This window comes from Brienomyrus brachyistius, chromosome 8 (assembly GCF_023856365.1).
Source record: "Brienomyrus brachyistius isolate T26 chromosome 8, BBRACH_0.4, whole genome shotgun sequence".
Taxonomy (NCBI): domain Eukaryota; kingdom Metazoa; phylum Chordata; class Actinopteri; order Osteoglossiformes; family Mormyridae; genus Brienomyrus; species Brienomyrus brachyistius.
Genome location: NC_064540.1, coordinates 5,958,111 through 5,973,634, shown reverse-complemented (window position 1 = coordinate 5,973,634; position 15,524 = coordinate 5,958,111). Strand labels below are relative to the sequence as shown.

The 15,524-nt window shown below is 42.2% G+C and overlaps 2 protein-coding genes and 1 non-coding gene across 4 annotated transcripts in view; 2 read left to right on the top strand and 1 right to left on the bottom strand.

Annotated features, from left to right (window-relative positions):
• nuf2 (UF2 component of NDC80 kinetochore complex) overlaps positions 1-620 on the top strand; it is a 122,866-nt gene extending 122,246 nt beyond the window's left edge. The window contains exon 17 of the transcript XR_007399379.1: positions 611-620. The gene's annotated coding sequence lies outside the window, so the exon portion shown is untranslated. The remainder of the gene's footprint in view (positions 1-610) is intronic.
• Positions 621-1,799: 1,179 nt separating this feature from the next.
• Positions 1,800-15,164, top strand: LOC125747825 (tubby-related protein 1-like). Of its 2 annotated transcripts, XM_049023345.1 has the most exons (14): positions 1,800-1,876; positions 2,678-2,771; positions 6,795-6,944; positions 7,749-7,853; positions 8,057-8,188; positions 8,885-8,998; positions 9,742-9,909; positions 10,020-10,111; positions 11,737-11,904; positions 12,550-12,662; positions 13,496-13,604; positions 13,927-14,025; positions 14,479-14,650; positions 14,770-15,164. In XM_049023345.1, the coding sequence occupies exons 3-14, from the start codon at positions 6,938-6,940 to the stop codon at positions 14,901-14,903; spliced, it is 1,413 nt and encodes a 470-aa protein (XP_048879302.1). In that variant the 5' UTR covers positions 1,800-1,876; positions 2,678-2,771; positions 6,795-6,937; the 3' UTR covers positions 14,904-15,164. The 2 variants fall into 2 exon arrangements, with proteins under 2 accessions (XP_048879302.1, XP_048879301.1); XM_049023344.1 differs by lacking the exons at positions 1,800-1,876; positions 2,678-2,771 and having other exon boundaries at positions 6,256-6,944.
• Positions 6,166-6,259, bottom strand: trnar-ucu (transfer RNA arginine (anticodon UCU)). The gene is made up of 2 exons: positions 6,223-6,259; positions 6,166-6,201 (listed from the first exon to the last, which is right to left on the bottom strand). It is a non-coding gene; the product is annotated as a tRNA-Arg (tRNA).
• Positions 15,165-15,524: the final 360 nt, after the last annotated feature.

Genomic DNA, 15,524 nt, shown 5'->3' with positions numbered 1-15,524 from the left:
AAATTAATTAATTAATTAAAATGGAATTAATTGATTGGGTGCATTTTTGTTTCACTTTTCATAAAGATAAAGCAAACAAAAACCTTAGGAAATACATATAAATGCCAGTTTATCATCATAAAGCTGCTCAGTGTTTGTCTTACACTCGTCTCATGTTTCGAGTCTGTTTTGCACAAGAGAATCGGAGCATTTCATCTCTGCTCACCCCCACAACCTGTTACAATAAAATCGATTTAAGGCCTTTCTGACAGAATGGTCAGGCTCAGCGGTTTGAGTAGTCTCGGACTAGTTAGTTTTGTTTGTGTAGGCTATTTAGCTGACCATAAACTTACTAATGTTCTTATCCTTTCATAACACAACCCGTTAAAATGTTCTCCGAAGTTTCTTAAATATATGCTTAACACATGCAAGCCTTCAGCTTTGGTAATAATAAATAATAATAATTTTACAATATATGGAACGAATCATCTTAAAATATTTTTAATTCATTTGGAATAAAACATTTTTAAACATTTTTAATATGAGAGGGGTATGTTCAGAGGCGCCAGGTATTGGCGATATTGCGGTATTAGCGATAAGACGGTAAGTGTAACTGCGCCCTCCTCTCTGATATCTGCAACTCCCATGATGCTTTGCACGTGGCCCGTGGCACGTCAGGATCCGGCTTAATGAAGCTGTCCGGCGCAGCTTTCGCCATGTATATCTGCTTCTGTTCATTCCGAAAGTCATTTAACTTGTCTTATACGCTACAACCTTCAAATCCCGCAAATTTACCGGGAACCCATCACTTTTGCCCTATTAATAAAAACGAAACTTGCCGCTCTCCCAGAGTGACTCATTTGCTTATTCTGAAGATGACAACGCACAGAGTTTGTTCTGTTCTGCCTTTTTGGGATAAAGTTACATCTATTATTTTGCTTTGCATCTACAGAATTAGCGTTCATGGGAAATTCCCTGTTATGTCGATATCACACATATGGTATTTCTATAATTATAGAAATCTATAATTAACAGTGTTTCTTCCTTATAGGGAGTCATTCCCTGCCACTGTCGCCTATGGCTTACTCACTGGGGGCATTGGGTGGGGATGCTGTAAAGCGCTTTGAGACAATGTAATGTTGTGATAACACGCTATACAAAAACAAATTTATTGTTGTTCATAAAGGTTGCAAAGTGACATGGGATAGAAGTTGCGTTTTGCTATACAATTGCCTGGAAATATGCGTTCATGGAAAGGTTTTTACTAAGTAATTTGGTGCATTTGTAAAAATATACGAATAGTGATTTTCTGGTGCCTTCCTTCGGTAAGCGTGGTTTGGAGCTCCACCTTGTGGCCACCGGAGAGATTTGTGCTGTTGCCGTACAGGTAATTCCCTTCAAATGTAGTAGAATTCATCTGCTGGGGAAGTATTTTGAACGAAAAAAAAAATGCTACACTTGTTTCTGGCGTAAGGTAAGTGTAATTTTTCGCGTTTCTCATTGGACAAGGGAGCCAGAGAGTGCACACAGTCAGGCTCAGTGATTGGCATTATATTATACACTTAGGCAAGCCACCAGACAAATTATTGTGATAGATATAAGATTAAATAAACACTGGCTGATTCATAGCGATTTTGCGCCTCGGAGACCTTGTCAGGCCCTGCTGGAGTCTTATACAAGACCCTGCAGGTGGCCAGACAGGGGGTTCTCTGTGTGGGGGCAGAGTAGGGGCCCGGGGGTGTTACTGTATGTACTGGAAATCCTATTAAGAATGAGGGCTTATGCTCGCTAGGTTGCACAGGCATTACAGGGATTTAGCAGGGGAACAGCACAGGGAGCGTATGCTCGTCTCCGTGGGGATACAGACCCGGTCACTGTCTCTGCGCGCCCGGTGCAGGTGAGCATGTGCGCTCGAAAGTGTCGCGAACGTGTGCGCGGTGCTGTCTCACTTATTCTGCTTTTTATAGGCTGCACATTTGCTAATACAATTGGTGACTCTTACTGCGCTAGAATCGCTTAAAAGTGCAAGGAACATTTCGTTCAGGTTTAGATGTTTTCCCCCAGATTTTTCCTTTTCTTAGTTGTCCTTATTATCCAATCTGATTTCTCAATAGTTAAATGTATTGCTGTATCCCAGGTTAGTTTTTACTCTTTTGTGCTGCAGTGAAAAATTAACATAGCAACTAAACTACCTACCTCAAATGTACAACAGAATCAGCCTTCATGATGTTTCGGTCCATAACTAGCACACCACCCGTTTGTGTTTTTGTGACTGATTAGTATTCTATATATATAAATATTTAAATTCTAATATATAAATATTTCATTTACATGTATATAGGTTTCTAGAGAAATGAATGTGATTCATGTACAAGATGTTTCGGTCAGGAAATATTCCTCTGTTTTTAGGCCATAACATCTGGTATTGAGGATCAGGAAATGGAGGCTGTGTAAGGGGTAACTAGCAGGCTGGGGGTAACTAGCAGGCTGGGGGTAACTGGCAGGCTGGGGGTAACTGGCAGGCTGGGGGTAACTAGCAGGCTGGGGGTAACTGGCAGGCTGGGGGTAACTCAGGAGGGCTCCCATATCAATGTGTCCATAGTGGCTCCCTTGTTTTATTATGATCCAGCCTGGGCAGGGCTTATTCTGGAGGTAGCAGCCTGACACTCAGCCGTACTGCCTTTTCTTGTCACACCAGTTGTTTCCAGTGAACTTCATGTGTAGTTTGGGCCGCCTTGGTTCCCAATGCCGCTTCAGAAGGACACCCTGAAAGAGGTCTGGACCTCAGAGAGGTATGTCTACATATTAGTACCTTATTTGACCACATGTGTAACAACATACACAAGAGAGGCATCATCCCAGCACTGCAGCATCAAAACTCCAAACTGATTTCTTATATTTTTGCCCAGTATACCAGCGTTTTCTTAAACTGGTTTTTGTAAGTCATCGCTAATTCTGGCTTTCAGTCCTGCTGCATTCTCTGTGAGTTAGGTTTGATTGTTGATTCAGTGACTCACACTATTAAGATTAAATCACACTACGCTGAAGGTTGTCTGAAAGTTCACATTTTCTAATTGTGTTAAAGAAATTTTTGTCAACAGCAACACTGCTAACAAAACCAGATGCTTCAAAATGCCTGGTTTTGCTCATTTAATTGCTATATTATGTAATTAGTTACTGATTACTGTAGCCCTTGAAAACTCAGCCATATAACTAATACATGCCCATCCATCATGTTTGGGGGGGGGGGGGGGGGGGCTGGAGCCTATCTAAGGCTGTGCAGAGCCTAAGGGAGGGGTATACCCTGTGCACAATGCCATACGTTACAGGGTGCACACACACACACACACACACACACACACAATGGGCAATTTAAAGACACCAACTAACCAAACTCCATGTCTTTGGACAGTCGGGGGAAACCACACAACATGAAGGAGGACGTGAAAACTCACACAGAGAGCAGAGGTGGGGTTAACCCCCAACTGCGGAGGTGTGAGGCAACATACTGCCTACTGAGTCTCTCCATCGTGACTGATAAATATGAATCCAATCCAACACAAAATGGCCCTTGGGCTAATGAATATGAATCTGTATCGTTAAAATTTTACAAATGATCTAATACCGTATCAAATTAACACCTACAGAAATAGACATTTACAGCATGGTTCCAGTATTGCTGGTAAAAGCTCTGTGTTTCCTATTCGCCCCCATTGTCTTGCACTAGATAAATGGTTGAAAGACGGATGGATGCATGGATAGATGGAGGAAAGGGGGGAGAGATGGATGGAGGGAGGGTGGGAGGGACGGAGCGTGCCTAATTAATTAAGAACTGAAAAGCAGCAAGCGGGGCGTATCAGGATCACAAAGCAGAAATTCTACCGGGTACACAACCACAGATTGTGCGTTAAGGTTTAGTGCCGGGTTGTTCGCTGAAATCGGATACGGCAGGTGGCATCAGCGCCGCCGAGAAACACACGATCCGCCGGGCTGCTCCCGAAGCGAATGCACACTTGTTTATTAAAACTATCTTTTAATCCAGCATCCACGATGAAAGGGTGAATACCGAGAAGCCGCTAAAGGTGAGTCCTGGGAATGCGTGTGTGACAATGACACAGTGCACCTCTTCCTGTGGGCTTGCCTGTCCCGGGGGAAGGACAGACACAGTGTCATCATCCTCAATTGAGTCGCCACCCGTTTGCAGCAGCGATGAGTCAGGTGACCCTCCCCACCGTCCCGTATGACACCGGCTGACGCTCCTCCAGGGCCGATCTGCTCTTAACCCTAATCTTCTTATTGTCCACTCCTTTCTGCTCACGGAGCCTCGCTAAATAGAGCTTTCCACGCAATTTCCCAGCTCCTCTCTTCATGGTCACCCGCCAACTTTGCTTCACTTGACATTCAGTGTTTGCGTTCTCGGACCAGAGCTGGTCCATCCGCTGCGCAAACGACACGGGACTGACCGTGTCAGCGGAGAAGGTAAAACGGTTGATCCTCGAGCCCTTGAGTTCAGGGGGTATTTAAGCCTGTGCTCCCAGCTAGAGCCAGAATAAGGTGATTTATGTTTAGGCTCGTCGTACCTGCCTGACAGCATATTTAGCTAGTGAGGTGTCTACGGTTTGCACGCAAATTCTGCAAAGAGGAATTATTGACCTACGAGTGTCATCTGCAAGTTATTTGCGAAATAAAACCTAGAGCGATGATTAACCCTCAAGTGGAAGCGGTACCCATATGTACCAAAACTGACACTTATCTCGCAACTAAACGTTTGTGTGATGGATTGCAAGGTCTCATTTTATCACAGGATCCACTTTTATTGAACCATTTGCCCCTGATTTAGTCCCAAAGCTTCTGTTGAATCCGAAACTATATTTGATTATTAAACAAGCGGCAGCAGCAAATTTTTACACGTATAAAGGTATATACTATGTAATAACGATAATAATTTTACTGTGTCATTCGGGTGATTTTGCCAATATACTTTGCCCTAAAAGAAAATACTTGTACTGATATCTGAATTATTGAAACAATCTGTTTAAATATCATTTACTTATTAGTATATGTGTACAGGTTTTTTTTAGGATATGCTGAATTTGAATCACGACTATAAATATCTATTTCCGATCCTAAATTAGACGTCCATTAGCATCCTTTGCATAAATTCAAGGATGTTGATTTTCAATTAAATTACTTTTTAATAGTTACATAGACAAAGACCACTGCATCCATAACAGGAAAAGGGACAGCTTTTTAAAATAATCCTTTGTGTGAGTTTGGCGAGAGGGCAGAGCCGGTGAACCGGAAATGTTGCCTCCTCGTTCGGGGGACTGTGACTGGACTACAGACGGGGGTGAAGGATGGACGTTTCCCCAGTAGTTTCCCTTCTCGGAGGAGTGCACTGGATGCTTTCAACAAACAGCTGCGAACCTGCGCTGAAGGCGTCCATTGATGCCAACAAATGACACATTAACATTGTGGAAAACATTGTGAGAGCTTTCGGCGTTCCTGGCAAAAGCCCGTACAAGCTCTGTTATAAAAGAGCCACAGTAATGTATCAAATCACAGCAGTACACGAACAGTACACTGAAGGCATCCCGTTTTGGGTATTATTTTACTGATTTAGTACTGCTGTTTCACGTGACCAGTCTATCAGCGCAGAAACACTGAGGAAACCATGCAGGGAATTAGTGGGAAATTGTGTGCCTTCCTTGATGGTACTTTTCGAAGGTTGCGATATAAATAGCTGGCTGCTCTGTTAATAGGATTACGCAGGCCGTGGCTGTAAGTGTCCCACCTACCAATCAGTGTGCCCTCGTTTTCGTGTTCCCCTCCCTGCTGGTAGGTGAATTTCCTGAGCTTTTGTTGCCAAAACCCAAGCAATTAGGGAATTTAAACAACTTGGCTGTGCTACATCTCACCGCTGTTGTATTTTTAGATTTAGTTACATAACTTAGCAAGTAACCAAATAATCAAGGAGAATTTAACCTTTGCTACATATAGCCCAGTAACAGGCATTTTACATGGGATCCTAGCATTAACAGAATTGTATGCCAGCTTCCATCCTCACATGCATTATAACTGTGACAGCACTAAGTGCCTTATCTTAACAATCATGCTTTATAAGGTTACTAAAATAAGTTAGACAGGAGTACTTTTTTGATCCCAATTAGAAATTTAGCAAAGCTTTGACTCTGGTGGGACTCGAACCCACAACCTTTGAATCACTCACTATAGTGACACAGCTAGAAGTCCAACGCGCTGTCCATTGCGCCACAGAGCCACATACTGAAAACCGTGAACCATGTTTACTGACACTAGTAGGTTAACCCGGGTCACAGGCCAGGAAAGTGAAATGTTTGGATTGCAGAGTACTGGGTGATTTATCGGGTGGCTGTTTTATAATAACAGTGCCTTAGTGCGTATTTTAAGGTGCATATGTTTTAGTTTTGTCTCACAGTTGCTTTCTGTTCTCTGTTTTCCTGCTTTGCCATTTGACTATATTTTACCTGGTAAGTAATGAAAAATCAGGTGTTTTTTGAGCACGGTATTGATCTGCTGAAAGTTGTTTACAACACTCAATAAAACATAGTCCAAGTTTAAAACGGTTTGTAGCAAAACCTGAGCCTTTCAATTTTTAGATTTTTTTTTAAGTTACACCTTATCATTCTGAATCTCCCTTAGTATTCTGGTTAATGGCAAAATTCTGTATGTAACTGATCCTGGATCAAACTGGTCATTAGTGTAACAATTGCCAAAGGATATTTTTGAGGTTGAGTGAGCTGATCTTTAAGCAAGTTATTCTGGTATTTTGGCAGCGTTCTCACCCTGAAACCCAAATCAGAAACCCAAGAAGAAAAAGCAGGATGTGGATCTGGTCCAGACAAATGGCACCAATGCTAAGTCCAAGAAGAACAAGGACAAGAAGAGTGAGGACATCTCAGAAGAAGAGAGTCCTGTCATGAAAGGTAACATCTGTGTGATGGAACTGAGGCATCACGCTGCACCCACTCAGAGTGTAGTCCTTTCTGAAGTTGGCTTACTCCTTCATACTTCTATATACACTGTAGTCATTTTAGAAACTGCTTTACTCAATCACACTCCAATATGTAATAGTACTTACCAACACTTTAGTCCTTTCTGAAGCTGCTACACATTCATACTCACAGTACTAACTTACACTGTAGTCATTTTAGAAACTGCTATACTCAATCACACTCCAATATGTATAGTACTTACTAACACTTTAGTCCTTTCTGAAGCTGCTAGACATTCATACTCACAGTACTTACTTACACTGTAGTCATTTTAGAAACTGCTATACTCAATCACACTCCAATATGTATAGTATTTACTAACACTTTAGTCCTTTCTGAAGCTGCTAGACATTCATACTCACAGTATTTACTTACACTGTAGTCATTTTAGAAACTGCTATACTCAATCACACTCCAATATGTATAGTACTTACCAACACTTTAGTCCTTTCTGAAGCTGCTACACACTCCTATTCATATACAATACATACCTATACTATAATCCTTTCGGAAGCTGCTTTACTCAGTCATACTCCGATATGTATGGTACTTACGTATACTTTAGTCCTTTCTAAAGCTGTCACACTCGTATACTGTATTTACCTTACTACAGATGGACTTTTATGCTAGAGGACCTTTCCAAGTAGTCTTAAGACTTATATCGTTTAACGTATTTATTTTACATTTTTTTTCTGTGTCTGCCTGGTTGGTTGGTGTCATAACCATTCAAAAAAGATGAAAAGAAAGTTAAAAAAAAGAAAGCAGAGAAGGACAAGAAAGAGCAAGAGGAAAAAGCTGAACTGAAAAAGAAGACAAGAAGTGCACCCAAGAAGAAGAAAAGTAAGGACCTGAGACATGGCTGTAGTGGTGCTGCAGAGAAAATCATTACACTCCTTGAATTAAGATTCTGTCCACTTCGAGATCTTGGGACGGGATGTGGGATAATTATTTGTAGGTGAGCTTAGGTTGGTTCGGATTGCACAGCCTTCCCAAAACCCAGCACATCAGACCCCTACAACACCCCACTCTTGTTCCTGGGCCAGGCGAAGACAGCGAGGATGATGAGGACAACGAGAAGGATGAGGATGACACCACCCGGAAGGTCAAGAAGAAGGCCACAAAGGAGAGCACGCCAGTCAACGGCAAGGAGAAGAAGGAGAAGAAGCCAGTTAAAGGTAATGGTCTGAAGGTACTATGTGTTTCAAGAGCAGAAAGCAGGGAGACCCTTGTTCCATGTCGTATCAGTCCATATGCCAACCTCTTACAGGTCAGGATTGTGGGTGTTGTTGAGTCTGCCCAGGAAGGACAGGGCACAAGGCTGGGGTCGGCCCTGGATGGGATGCCAGGCCCAGATAGTATCCATGGAGACTGAATGAGAACAGAATCAGACATATTTTGTTTCTTTCTGAAGTGGAGTCACTATTGCATTGAGGTCACTACAATTTTCCAATCACACTAAAGACGTCTAGCCTTTGAAACACTGTGTATGATTTACATAGTTTGCAATTACATATTCCTGCCCATTTCTGTGGCTAGATATTATACATAGATTATTCTGTTTGTACCTCAGCCCTGTACCGGATGATAATGTAAGATGGATGGATGGATGGATGGATGGAAATAGAGAGCAAAAATGAAAAAGAATTTCTTGGGTTTTTCGACTGTGGATATTTGAGCCACATCTGGAAAACATTCCAGTGTATGTGTACAGTACCTCATCTTTAACTGTAAACAACTGGCAGTGTAATAAAAGCATGCCGAGTGTTTAAGTAATATTCTGATCTTAAAACATTAAGGGAAAACTCCATCTGCAGAATTCCCTACTCCCTCTGCCGCTGCACATTTCATCTTCTGTTTTTGTTTTTTTCCAGAGAACAAAAGCGAGTTTGACTCCAAAGCGAAATCAGCAAAGCCCAAAAAGCATGAGGCCACCACCCTGTTTCACGTAAATGGCGAGAAGCCGGAGGTCAAAGGCAAAAAGAAAGGTGAAGCATCGCTTCTCAGGAGAACAAGAAACGCACGGCCACTGCGGGGGATGTTTCATTGGCCACCTAAGAGGAAAAACCTAATTTGATTAATTGAATGTTTTCTCTATTATTTGGCTCCTGTTATGCTACAGAGTCAACTCAAATAGCCACACCTCAGACTTTGTATGAAGACCTCAATATCTGATGATGGTGATGCTCTTCTGGTGATTTTTACTTCACAGATCACCGGTGAAGTTGTAACGTTTTTTGCTCAGTTAATTTAATGAAATGTAAATATGAAAAATGGGAACCTGGGATTAAGTACAGACGCTCCTCTACTTGCGAACGAGATACATCCTGAACGGCCGTTCGTAACTTGAAATGTTTGCAGGTCGTTATTCAACATCATTTTCAGGGTATAAGTACAAAGAACTAGGATGCTGGGAGTTCGCACGCTACACTGCTGTGCGGCGGGAGTAGCGGCCAGAAGTCGTACTTGGCGGAATTGGCGCGCAGACAGAAAAGATTTATACTGCGGACAGGAAACGGGAGCCCAAGGAACACAATTTGGACTTACAGTCCTCTTCGTTCATATGTCTAAAAGTTCATAAGTTAAAAGTTTAAGTAGTATCTGTTCATGTCATCCACCTGCAAGCGTACAGCTAAAACAGATACATTTCAGCCTGGTTTAGCACAATAAACGTTGTCTGCATTTTTGTCAAAGACTCTGAGCTGGTGTAAGCTTTCTGTTTTTTGTTCAGCCTCGGCACCCCAGTTGGACAGTGAGCAGAGTGAACCGGATGATAAATCCAGCAAGGTGAAGAAGAAGACTGACGTCTCGCTGTTCCAGGTAGGAGGGGACAAGGAGAAGGACAAGGACAAAGACATGGACAAGGACAAAGGCAAGGACAAGAAGAAGAAGAAGAAAGGTCAGCCAATAGTTAGGACAGTCTGTTCTCCTGATCACCCTTAAAAGGTGAAACCCATGTGGATGAGCTAGTCCCAGCATATCGACGTATATAGCCTTCTCATCCAACAGGGCCTTCGAAAGGTGAGGACAGTGAGGTGGAGGAGGAAGAGGAGGAGGTCACGAAGAAGAAGAAGAAGGGAAAAGGAAAGAAGGGGAAAAAGGTAGATGAGGAGAGGAGTCACCAGATCATGCCCCTAGGCTCCTACGTGTGTGCGAATCACTCACCTAGATCCATGGCAGCCCATGAGGATTATTCACCGCCTATAATCATTTAATGCCAGGTTCATCCCTCCTTTTACCTTCCAGCTTGTTTGACATGTGTTCTATTGAACCTAAACTGTTAATTACAGGGTGTCTATTTAAAATATATATATACAAGGTGTGGACAGAACTACAGACACTTCTGTCCATACATTAATATCAAGGACCTAAATAAGAACAAGTGCAGAACTCCTCGGTCCTTCTTGGAATGCTGTCAGACGAGTCTGCAGCTGTGTTTGGGAAGATATTAGAGCATTATTCATGAATAATGGCCTCCAATCCCTCCAGGGATAAAGGAGGTGGAGATCTACTTTGAACTCAGTGCTCCGGAACTTCTCATAACTTCTCATTAATGCTTGAATCTAGTGATTGAGGAGGCCTGGGAAGGTGTTTGACGTCATCCGGGTGTTCATGAAACCACAGCGGAGTTTGTTTAGTAGCGTGTTTATGAGCATTATCATACTGTAATGGGAACATCACGAGAACCTAGTGGTTCACACAGGATGACTGCCCATACCAACAGACCAGTCCTCTGGCTTGGATATACACTGTTTCCCAGTGGCAGATCTGCCATAAATTCTAGCCTTGTGACAGATCACAGTGTAAAGTTTTTGTTTAGTCGCAAAGTCATTTTTGAGGCTAGGCCGTTCTGTTAAGTGTCCATGTGACCCCCTCTGCCTCGACTGGTGACCGCTGTTCCCCTGTACTGATCATATTTGCCATATCTTGTTAATTAAATACTTTAGACAGTTTTTGTGACCTGAAGCTTGAGAATTGGCTTTTTGAACTTTCAAACACTTTTGCATCATGTCGCCAGAATATATACATTTTACTTAATCTGCGATTATCGCAAGAATGCATTCATCCATTCTCCAGTAATCCATCCTCTGCTCTGATTAACTACTACAATGGCACAGTCAAAAATGCTTTCTGCCAAGCCTTATTTTTATGATTGTTGTTATGATTCGTTTTCCCACAAATTTAACTATTTCCAGGGATCTCGTGAACCTGATTTGACTGGAATTGTGTATATACAAAGTGACACTTTATAAATATAGAGCATTTATACAATACCTAATTATGTAGTGTAATCTATGCGTGAAATACATCAGCATGCCGTCACATTCTAAGTATGCGGACAATGTCAACTATGGTATTTGAAACAGAATATGGAGAATAATGGCATTTACTGCCAGGATCCAGGAAACTGACGATATTTCTATTTTTTTCCAGTAAGCTATCCTTAAAAAGAGCCAAAAAAAATCCTGCTGAAGCATCCATGTTGACGTAAAGGCTTTAAACACGAAAACTGAACTCTCACTGTTCAGGAGGCTATTGAAGATCTTTTTTCAAAGCCTGAAGTAATGGGGCTGAAAAGGTAGCCGGTTAAGCCTTTTCTTAAGTAGCGCGATCAGCTTCCGTAAAGACGGCAGGCATCGCGTCTCAGATCCACCACCTCATTATGCCGGCGACAGCAGCGGGGGGGAAACACTGATCCCACCCACCCTCCATGTTCCACATCCAGGAAGAACGGGCACCTTCCCCTGTCATCGAGGTCGACAACCTGGAGGAGTTTGTTCTCCGGCCTGCCCAGCAGGGCGTCACAGTGAAGTGCAGGGTGACTCGAGACAAGAGGGGCGTGGACCGCGGTCTCTACCCCACCTACTACCTACACTTGGACAACGAGAAGAAGGTCAGACATTGGGCAGAGGCTTTAAGGGCAACCCATGTTGGAGTCCAAGCTGCTCTTTTCATGTTTATGTGCAGATATATTATCATTTTGATAATGATGAATTTTTGATAACGATCACTCAATAGCTTTTTCCCTGTTGAGTATTTGTCCAATCAAATTATGCTTCATATTACAGGACCACTTTAATGTATCCAGTTGATCATGTGACCTGTGCTTCTGGTGGCCAATATAGAAATAGTATTGTATTTATTTGAATGCAATTTAACTTAATTGAAGATTAAAGATTCAATTTTTTACTGTCGTAGTACACAACAGAACAATGAGACTGAGCTATCAGCTCTCCAAGCAGTGATGACAAAACACAAGACAAGACACGTGATATTTAAAAATAGGTACAAAATACGAAATAGTCAATATATTATGTGCAAATGTGTGCAAACGAGGGAGGAAAGCTAAGGGTATTCGCATAACAAAAACTCTCCAGAAGCCTCTTGACTGAAAAGCAACTCTTGCATTGGTTTGTCATTCAGGTATATGAACCTGCAATCTCATTGGACCTCGGGTGGGAGAATAATCGAGCGTAGATTTTCTGGTGTCCTCCGGTCCTCCTTGTCTCTTGCTGACAGCTTCACCTGACATTTCCAGGTGTTTTTATTAGCTGGCAGGAAACGTAAAAGGAGCACCACCTCCAACTACCTGATTTCCATTGATCCGACAGACCTGTCACGGGGGGGAGAGAACTTCGTAGGAAAGCTCAGGTAAAACTAGACGACAGCTGATCAGTAGGTGGCTGCTTCATGCACACCGTAAATGATTATGTCCTTGGAAAGAAAAACAAATGCACAACCCAAGCTATTTGGAGAGCATCTGCTGAAGGATGTCATGTGGGTGCCGCATAATGTATTAAACAGGACCTTGTATAAACTTGTAGAGAACTTTTCCCAGAGACAAAATGTGTCAGATAGCTCATGTTTCAAGGAAAGTGTCTCTGGAATGTTCTGGTAAGAACTCAAGGCAATAAAATATTCCTGCAGAGGATTTAAAACAACCTACAAGAAACATTACCTAAGGTTTCTGAGACGTTTATGTCTCTTTGCTTATCTCTGAAAAGTGCTAAGTATGTTTCTGAAATACACAGAAAATTTTACAAATTTGTGTTATGGGGACTCATTCCATGAATACTCTCATAAACAGAGACAGGGATTGTTTTTAAATTACAGTATGAAATCTTAATTGCATATAGTGAATAGTAACCATCTTTAAACTTCTTAACTAGTTTAAACTTAAACTATTGAAATAGGAGCATGTTGTCCAGCTACTTTGCTACTTCTTTTCGCAGTTTTCTTTCTTGTTGTTGTTTTATCTCCTGCGTTCATTTATCACTTGTACTGTCTGCATCATGTTGAACACTTTCTTGTTATTTTGTTATTTATTTAGTCAGGGAGGGGGAATTCTTCATACCTTTCTTCATTTCTTTAGCGTCCTCTTGAATTCTCATGCGGTCTCATGATTAAAGAAGGTTGTTGAGTTGAGAATGCCTTCGAGCTGAATGAGCTCTACCTCATTGAAAATGTTCATGCTGGGTCCACAGGTCCAACCTCATGGGGACCAAGTTCACCGTGTTTGATAATGCAGTCCACCCAGACCGGGCCCTTCATGACATGTCCAATGCCCGCCAAGAGCTGGCTGCCATCATTTATGTATGTGACCACACCAGGGGGCGCTGTTGAGACATGCCATAGGAGACGATAAAAAGTTAAACGTTAATTAAACGTTTCATTTTGTGAACATTTATTACATTTTCTTTGCAAAGATTGTTTAATCAAATAATAGATTTTGTTGCTTCTCTTTCTGAAAGTGTTCTGGCACTAATTGAAACACTAGCCGTGTTTCCAGATCTTTTGACATACAGCTAGTTTTAAAAGATACATTGAACATTATACAGTCATGTTTATTTGGTGATTTTAACTGATTAGAAAACACCAGCTTTAAAACCATTGCGCTTGTCTTAATCCTGTCCAGGAAACCAATGTCCTTGGAATGAAAGGACCACGGAGGATGACCGTGATCATTCCAGGGATGAACAAAGACAATGAACGTTTCCCCATTCGACCTCGAAGAGTACGAAAGACATTTCCGATTCCTGCCTGCTCAAGTGCCCTTGTTTATGACAGGTCACGATAACAATTCATCTAAGGGCAGCTGGGACTGAGTATGCTCTGGCGAAGCTGTTCATTTTTTGCTGAAATCCAAATCAGCAGCATGTAAATATAAACATGTAGATAGGAAGTTTTCTGGAATGCATACGGCATGAAGAGAATCTGTCCTTAACATTTCCTTAAGTGTTGGAAAGATCTCTCCAAAGAGGAGTGATGTAATGTGTTCTAATATGAAACAGCTACTAAGAAATTAACTGTTATTGCAAATACTTATAACATTATTGGTAATATCAGCAACAGTTGCCATGTTTCACAAATAGCTATGCTACAGTGCAAAACCCAGTCAGCACAGGTGATCAGTCCCTTGTCTGTTTGTCTTATCTGTTACTTTCTTTCTCCTTCTCTGACATTGCAGGAGAACGACGGTCTATTGACACGCTACCAGAACAGGAACATGGAGAACCTGATTGAACTTCACAACAAGACGCCAGTTTGGAACGAAGAGACGGCGTCGCACGTGCTCAACTTCGCTGGCCGGGTGACGCAGGCCTCCATCAAGAACTTCCAGATCGTCCACACGAAGGACGGTGAGCGCGGCAGCCTCAAAAAGCTGTACTCTCACTCAAGCGATTGCATTGCATGTTTATGTTAGGATTCGACCGACAGCCTTGATGTAACCACCGTTTTGCTTCCCCCTGACCCCCAGTGGACTACATTTTGATGCAGTTTGGCCGGGTGGCGGACGATGCATTCACGCTGGACTACAGCTACCCGCTGTGTGCAGTGCAGGCCTTCGCCATAGCCCTGTCCAGTTTCGACGGCAAGATAGCCTGCGAGTAGCCGGGGAACGGCCCGCTGTCAGCGCCCAATGAAATTACAAAACTGCAGAACCCCCTTGGACATTACACCCGACTGTAAAGGGCAGAACAAACTCCCAGTCTAACTCCTCTTCAGATGGCTCGTCTCAGGTTAACTTTTCCAGATTTCATTTTACCGTTCCTCCAGTAACTAATGAGGTACTGGCTTCTGATAACAATGGACAGACAGTCCTTCTCAGAGAATTCTGGGAAATTCTCCACCAATTGCTGAAGCTGAATGTGATCTAAATGTATTTTAATTTTACAGAAAATGCATTATGAATTGTATTTAAACAGCTACCTTACACAATCTGTGTACATTGTGCATGTGTTTTACTGAATATTCAAAAACTTTATGTTCATTTTTCCCATTCTAACTTTCACACGTTTATGCTTCATTGAATTTGATTAATGGCTTTTCAGCCAGTGCAGTGAAATGCCTGTATTTAAAATGTAGAATTTATAATATTCGTAGAGTTGCAACCAATTGCGAATATTTGCGTCTGTCTTGGTACCTCATGCATTGAAAAAGGCATGAGGTACCAAGACAGACGCAAATATTCGCAATTGGTTGCAATTGTCTCCGTCTAGCCTTCCTTTGATC

Bases quoted from the DNA above. Each gene is read 5' to 3' on its own strand.
- LOC125747825 (XM_049023345.1), top strand. The intron at 8,999-9,741 runs GTGAAGCATCGC...TTTTTTGTTCAG, and splicing joins GGTCAAAGGCAAAAAGAAAG to CCTCGGCACCCCAGTTGGAC. The intron at 14,651-14,769 runs GTGAGCGCGGCA...CCTGACCCCCAG, and splicing joins GATCGTCCACACGAAGGACG to TGGACTACATTTTGATGCAG.